This window comes from Puntigrus tetrazona, chromosome 5, assembly GCF_018831695.1.
Source record: "Puntigrus tetrazona isolate hp1 chromosome 5, ASM1883169v1, whole genome shotgun sequence".
NCBI classification, from domain to species: domain Eukaryota; kingdom Metazoa; phylum Chordata; class Actinopteri; order Cypriniformes; family Cyprinidae; genus Puntigrus; species Puntigrus tetrazona.
In genome coordinates this window covers 22,108,195-22,116,371 of record NC_056703.1, presented here as the reverse complement: position 1 = coordinate 22,116,371, position 8,177 = coordinate 22,108,195, and the positions used below count along the sequence as shown (strand labels likewise).

At 39.6% G+C, this 8,177-nt stretch overlaps 1 protein-coding gene across 2 annotated transcripts in view; it reads left to right on the top strand.

Annotated features, from left to right (window-relative positions):
* The first annotated feature begins 346 nt into the window (after positions 1–346).
* The window catches only part of doc2b (double C2-like domains, beta), a 70,727-nt gene continuing 62,896 nt past the window's right edge, over positions 347–8,177 (top strand). The window contains exon 1 of one of the 2 annotated variants that reach the window (XM_043240132.1): positions 347–1,030. In XM_043240132.1, the coding sequence (XP_043096067.1) occupies positions 764–1,030 (267 nt within the window). In that variant the 5' untranslated portion in view covers positions 347–763. The remainder of the gene's footprint in view (positions 1,031–8,177) is intronic. The other variant, XM_043240131.1, reaches the window with a different exon arrangement.

The following is an 8,177-nucleotide window of genomic DNA, read 5'->3' as shown; positions in this document are numbered from 1 at the left end:
ACTTCTGACTTTAAGCATTTAGCACCTGTTGCTGTCAATTGTGCTGGAGTTTAGCACATACCATGCTCGTCTGCGATGACGGTTCAGTCAGAAGCTAAACTGAAGTGAGAGGAGGAACACAGAAAACCCAGCCTCTCTCTCTCTCTCTCGCTCTCGCCCCCCTCTCTCTCTCTAACAGATGGACTAATAGCATAATTAAGTAGCCGCGCGCCTGGTTCCTGTTTACCGTCATGTTGCTAAGCAATGACATCAGCCAATCCCTCCATCCCTTTGTATAATCCTGCCCCCTCCCTCTCTCTCTCTCTCTCTCTTTCTCTCTCTCTCTCTGTCTCTCCCACATGCATTCATCCCGGTAACAGTCTTAGCGTGCTGTAGTGGTCTGAGCACAGCTCACAGGCAGAAGGCATGACCACAGTGTGCTGGAGCAGCCCACATCCTCTCATGTAGCCCACCGCAGCGATCGCAAACTCACGCACACATGCACTTACACACCAAGACAAGCTCAGTTGCTCTTCAGGGACACTAAGAGATTACCAGAGCTAAGAAGATTTGACTTTTGAGGCTTGTTTTTTTTTTTTTTTTTTTAATTTTCTTTACTACATTTTTTTTTTTTTTTTTTTTTTGGTTTTGTTTTGTTTTTTACTGTTACCACCCACCCTTTGCTGGGTTCAGGGGTGGTGGCACATCCTCAAAAGGGCTGCATGAATGACACAACGCAAAGGCGAGAAGACGACCATCAGCATCCAGGAGCACATGGCCATTGATGTATGTCCAGGTCCCATTCAGCCCATCAAGCAGATATCTGACTATTTCCCCCGTTACCCGCGGGGTCTCCCCCCCACAGCTCCCCCGGCCCTCAGCCGCGCCGGCTCCCTGCGGAGCACCTCTACCAGCCAGAAATCGGAGGGCCCGGCCGCGGACCCCAAACGGGATGAGGACGACCTGGACCAAGCCTTCGGCGCCACCGCACTCGTGGCCAGCAAGAAAGAGGAAGAGCCGGACGTGGAAGGATATGATTCGGACGACTCCAGTGAGTAGTTGTTTCTCACTCTTTGTCTTTGTGGCACTCTTGAATTGACAACTGTTGCCTCAGATTCCTCTGCCTGTTTGTTTTCACTCACCTGTATGAATAGAGATCCGTGGAGCTGCAGCTCTGATTGAATTCTTGGAAATGGCTTGAATGGTTTATTTAGCATGTGATTACTTGAGTTCTCACAGGCAACGTATTGAAGCTGCACGTGGGTTACGTCAAGCCTTTTTCTATACTGTGCTTTTGTGTGTTTGTTCCATTGATCGCTGCATCTTTAAAGTGATTCTTGTGGGCATCAGGTGCGAATCATCCGTTCCTGTTGTATATCTGTATATATCTGTAGAGCTGTTGTCTGTCCCAGATGTAAATCCTATTATGGACCTCTGCCTGCCTCTCCGTTTGGAGTCCGGTTTTCAATCATGGCAGCCTGTAGACTAGATTAGATAGAGCCCTGCGGTCTCATGTGGTTATTTTATCATTATCGTGCTCTGTCTTAGATGGGGTTAATCCATACAGTGCCAAGCTTGATATGTGTGTGTGTGTGTGTGTGTGTGTGTGTGCCTGAGCATGTGTGCTGGTGGAAAAACAAGTGGCTATAACGATGCAACGATGGGGTCTGGATCTAATCCCGGGTGGCTCTGGCATAGCACGCAATGATCTGTTGCTGACAGATGTTAACCTTTGACCTTCGGACAAGACCAAGAGTGAGCTGCACAGTGCAAATCATTTTCTAAATCAATATTTGGTTGCATCAGAGAAATATTTAAACATTCTTAAAATTAATTACTTGAGAAGCAAAAAGTCTGTTTTAGTTTCAGTGCACCCTCTGTAAGTTTTATTCAGAAGGAATAGTTTACCCCAAAATAAAATTTCAACCTCATGTTGTTTACTTTCTTAAATATCCTAAGATATTTTGGCGTGAAAGTCAATGGAATACAGAACAACACAGATTGCCATTCCATTTCATATACCCAAAAACAATTGAAACAATTCTGAAAATACCTTCTTTCGTGTTCAACAGAAAAAAAAATTGAGATTGAAAACTACATGAAGGTGACAGAATTTTTTATTTCTAGCTGAACTGAACTGTCCCTTTAAGCAAGACATATTAGGACTGATGGATAACAACACCAAGCAATCTATAGCACGTTAACTGCCCAAAGATTATCTGAAGTGCATCTTTGTCCTGGTGTAATTGCATGCTTTGCTGTTGACCACAGTAATCAATATCAATCGCTCATACGCAACAATCTGTCACAGGCTGACGAAATGTGCCGGCTGATAAAACAGTCCTTCACCTTTCATGAGGCAGTGTAATGCATGGATGTAGATATGCTGTTTCTGAGAGTGTGATGGTAAAAGCAGAGGGTCGTGGGACTGCGACTGTGTTTTATGATGATAGATTAGCATGGAGCTATTGTGCTGTGATTCATCGGTGTGTCGCTCTAAATCATAACCCTCTTCCTGTTCTCTCGATCTCGCCTGTTGTCTGAATCACAATGCACATATTAGTTGCACAACAGAGAGACAAATTAAATCCTAACCTGACATGTTTGTTATGTGACTCATGAAATACAAATAAGCCAATTATACTAATTTACCAGAGCATTTAATGGTTTGAATGTCTCTCGGGGAGTTTAGCAGAGTAAGCTAGAGGAAGAAAATCGTCTCTGAGGGAACAAACTTGAGGCTTTGCTAATGCAACAGATGGATTACAAGCAAGTTCCACAAACATTTGGCTATGGCATCTCTTCGGCTCTGACGAAAAACCGTTTATGAGTTGAGTACTACAGGACAGATTGCAAACAGAGCAGTCTTCTGTTTCAGAGCTTAATTAAGAGCCGCATCCAAACAAAATTGGACTTGAATTTTAGCTGAGCACTTTTTGTCAGTTGCAAACATAAAACTGGTTGCTTCATCGGTACATAGTGCCCAAGTTGGGAAGAATTAAAAATAAAATGATGAATTCCCTTTAGGCTTTAAAATCCCTTACTAAATACCACCTGATTGTCACTCATGCTATAAGCCTCACTGACCTCCCTACGTGAATTAACTAAACACAGATGCTTTGGGAAAAACAAACCACTTTAACTGATGCAATCTTCAGAATACCCATGAGTACCTGTGAGCTCTGTATCAGGGAGGCAGGTCCTTGGGGTTGTGTACCCCTGGTGGTTTCTATATACAGTTACTTGTCATATTCCTTATTGAAGTGTACAAGAACAGGAATGGATTTTAGTTTGAAATTCATTGTTTTGAATGGCTGTTAGGGATGTAATGATTCCCTTAACTCCCAAAGCAATGCAATTCACCATACTGATTTTTAACAAAGTGAGGTTTAAGACAAATTATAAATGAAAATGCCTATTTTTATTGTTGCTTGCACAAAATGCTGCATTTTTTTTTTTTTTTTTGTGAAATTGAAAATGTAATAATAGCAAATGTCAAACAAACCCCAAATAAAATAAATAAATAACACAAATAAAAGAAAACTGATCATATAAACAAACAAAAGGTTACTTTAACACTTTTGGCGAGGGTTGTTTTTCATGTCTCTAGGTTGAAGAGACCACATTATTGTGATATTTAGCCCTGGTTGTGTGAATATTAACGGGGCAACCCTGCCAAAAAAAAGTGTGTTTGACACCTGGATTTTTAGCAGGGAATCCCTCTAGTACAAAACAACTGTATTGTAATCACAGTCCAAACAAAGATGCCGCATGCATGCAGCATGAGCATTTTTTAATCCAAATTAGATGTATAATTCTGAAATGAAGAAAAAAACTGAAGAATGAGATGCATATTCGCTCTCTGGAAACAGCAGGTGGCGCTTATGAAACACCAGCAATACAGTGTTTCCATGGTAACTGCTGTAATCAAAGCAGCACTGCTCTTATGCACACTAATTTAATATGCATTAGACAAAGGCAAAATACAATATAACTTTTCTAAAGGCAGTCAGTTCCCCTCAGAGATACATAAACTCCCACCCCCAATTATATTGTGTTTCATTTAACATCTCAACTGATTTGAATCATCTCACATTTGAATCGATTTTCGACTGGCTCGCAGTGCATCATTAACATCCCTAATGGCAATTGCTGGATGGTTTTTCCTCTGCACTCCATTGGAAGTCAACTATGAATGTTTTACTTCATCTACATATAACATCCCTAATGGCAATTGCTGGATGGTTTTTCCTCTGCACTCCATTGGAAGTCAACTATGAATGTTTTACTTATATTTGTATCTACATATTAACATTCCCATACTGTCAAATCTGAAATGTCCTGGCTTTTCTGTAGCTCATAAGTAATCAGGACTAGAGGCTCATCTCAACTCTAATATGATGTAGTTTAAAAGCTACAACTAGTCACTAGTCGTAGACACAACCGTGAGACGCAATACACGTTCATAACAACAAAGGACTTTATTAACCCTTTTTTGGTAAGATGTGTGCACAGTCAAGCATTTATGATGATCGTTTCTGTCCATTTCGCTAAAGCTACTAATGTACCTGTGATTTTTCACAAGCCGTTGTGACCTCCATATTGTAACATTCTTATATTTGATTGGCCAGGTCATGTGTCACCTCGAAAAAAACAGGCCATTCAGAACAGAGGCTCGGTCACCTCCACCTTTTTAGTCAGAGCTCCTGGGAAAGCCTATTCTATTGAAATGGATATCAAAATACTACAAATATCAAAACTACAAAAAGGTTTACAACTTGGGACCTTTAAGATGGGACAGGATAATATTGAAGGGTTTATCCAGTAGTTCATCCAGTAATGAAAATTCTGTCACGTCCTTCCAAACTCAAAGACTTTCGTTCATCTTTGAAATCTGAATGAAGATGTTTTTAATGAGACTTACGTCCCTCCACTTTTATACACATTCATAGGGCATATTAAATGTGGTCAACATAAGCTTGGCACGTGAGTATCCATGGATTTTGCATCAAAAACTTGTTGATGGGCTCTGCATATTTATGTGCGTGTCTTTCAGGTTTTTTTATTAAAAATTTTTTATCTTAAAATGAACAGAAAAAAATCTTAAAATGAACAGAAAAGTCCTATGGGTAAATGAACACTGAACGTGAAAAATAAACAGTGGAGCTCTTTTGATGCAGGTGGATACAGCTGTTAGTAACCAACAGTACAGCATGTTGACCTCCAGAGATTTAATTACTGTCAGTGTTAATGCACCTTTCAGCTGCAGATGAAACATAAAACAGCAGCTCAACAACTTTCACTTTTCAGAGGCAACGAAAATGGTAAATTAAATTACTTGTTTTTTTCCATGGTCAATCCAACAGGACCTTAGTAACGCATAAACCTTACTGTATCATTCTATTAAAACCTGAAATAGAGCTGGCTTAAAATGCATAGGAGATTATAAAGCAACTGTTTGTTTGTCAAATGACCATCTCAAAGTTACATAAGCGATTATATGTCAGCCTGGAATGTCACATGCATTTGCATATTTTTGTTCAGCGGGATTAGTGGTTTAAGCATCATTAAATATACCTGGTTGAGCCGTGACACATTACTCTTGCAATTAAGACAGGCCATTACTGGGAAATTGCACTAAAGGTTAATTGTTTTCTAGGTACTGCTCTGTCAGACTGAAAGCGATCTTAAAGAGTTGTGTGCTCTCTAGATACTCTGTTTGTCGGATTACATAACTGGAGAACTGGAGGGTTTTTTTTTTTCTTCATTTGGTTTAATTCTATATGTGGATGGATGGACTAGTTGGATGGACTAGGATTAGTTGATGACACAAAATGAACTTGCAGATATTCTCCTCGTCATCTACAAGTTTGGAAAAGCTGGATTCGGTGTTGTCAGAAAGCACTGGAATATACCCAATATGTGTTTGTGAAGATTGTGTGCTGATGGATTTGATTTACAAATGAGTTTTGATGATTTCTTAGGATGGGAGATCCACCTTTTATGGCAGTCCCAGAGCCACATTTACAATGTGAGCGAGTCTGTGGTACTATACTAGTGGCAGATCTCAAGCTAATAGTGCCATAACTCCAACGAGATACCACTTTCCCACACGAACAAGGTGTCCATAAAGATCAGGGAGAACACCCTCCAGCACAATGAGGACACTGGGACATCATGTTCCTTTCTGTTTTCATGCTTCTCTTAGGAAACATGTCAAAAAGAAGCATCTCCTTTGTCATCATTTCAGATCAGATAGATTTCCTGATCCTATGTGGCAGTATTTCTTTACTAATTGTGTTTTAGAAGCTGTAAAAGTAGCTTAATTCAGTATCAAAAAACATACACATTAAACATTAAAAGCAAGCAAGCAAGCAACCACCCTAGTACAGATGGTACTCAACCAGAATGAGCTTTTTACAGTATGCTGATTTGACGCTCATAAATATTTCTATCTCAGTCTTGAAAACTCTGTGCTACAAAAAAAATGTATGAACATACAGACTATTGAAAGCTAAACATTTCTTGTAACGTTTGATTATATTGTCCTTGCTAAAATTTCTTTCCAAGAAAATCTGTCCCCAAACTTTTTGAGCGTTAGTATACTTAAGCAATAAACTATTTGATATGTGGTTCACAGACACACACACAAACACTCCCTGCAGGGAGAATTCATTTTAGCCATTTGCCATATTGGTGAATTTGCATGATAAAGACCAGACACCAAGTGTAGCATTATCTGATCTGTTTTTGTCAAGTTGGATGTTAATTGATACAGAAAAGTGCAACACCAGCTGAGCAGCCCCCCGACTTAGTCCAATCAAATCATATCTGATCACAGGTTCATTAATGATGTCCTATAGTGCATCAGAGACATGGGATTTTATTTTCTTTTTAAATGAAATTTATCACCCTTTTCATGATGCAATCTTAATTTTATAAATGTTTGATGAAGATGAATGCTTTAGCCTAATTGAGACATGATTTTATGTCTAAACTACTTGCTCTTGACCTGTGGTACCTAAGCACACTACTTACAGCATGACAAAAATAGACGCTGTACGAGTAGGTACAGTTTAATCTCTTCTTTGATCGTGCCATTTTTATTGTATGTAGTTGAATCATCAGTTAGGAGATACAGTTTTTTTGTAGCAGTGTCGTTCTGCCACAGATTGTAGAGCCAGTCCTTCTGACACATAAGGCGAAGGCACGCTCAGGTATAAGCAGGGGAGGATTTCCTGAAAGCAGGCTACAACCTTCTGTCGAATCCTATTAAAGAGCCTATCTGCAAGCTGTCGTGAGATAACAGATAACAAGAGGAATAGACTGTATTTTTCCCTGTGTTTTTGCCCTTGGGGTTTTCTAGATGGAGCTTGGCTATGGAAAAAGCATGCCATGTTTACATGGTCAGCTCTAGAGATATATTATATGCTAAAACTTGCTCTGGATATGGGCTACAAATGGATGTTTTTTTTTTCTTCTGTTAAAACTTCTTTCACTTTTTTTCTCCATTTCCTTTCCCTCTCTGTTCATTTTCTTTCATGGTATCTCTACTTTCCTTTTCTTTCTTTTCTTTTGCCTGTTCCTTTTCTTTTCCTTTGCTTATAAATTAGTTTTTCCCCTTTCCCTTCAACCATCCTTCCTTTCCCTCTGTAAATCGAGTGTATAGATCATGGTCTGTCTTCTTATCTGCCATCTGTGACCAGCATTGATGGAGTTGTCTTGTTTTCCTGTTTGTGTGTTGTTTGTGTCACATCTCTGTTTTCAGAGAGCGTGATGACAGATTGACGGAGGCAGTTGTTGACAGACAGACTGAAGTGTGGAAACATGCCATACAGTACATGGGTTACAGAGAACCTTAACAAAATTATCTTTTTTTAACAACAGAATGGTACACATTAGAAATAAAGCTGTACTAAAGGCCCATAAGGCTTTTACCCTGAAGTGTTCAGATGTTGATGTTATTCAATGAGAAGGCAGCTTTGAAGCATTTTTTTTTTCAGCCGCTCGGCAGCTGTCTTGTACCTCAACTCAGGTATAGCGTCTCAGTAATACGGTCATTTATCTTTCTTTTCTTTTACGACGTTGGGTGAAAACATCATTTTTAAAGGTTTTGCTTTAATGCTCAGATCTCTTCCAGATCTGTCCATTTTTCCCCATCCACACGTTAAGACGAGATTAACTTTTATCTGACCAGC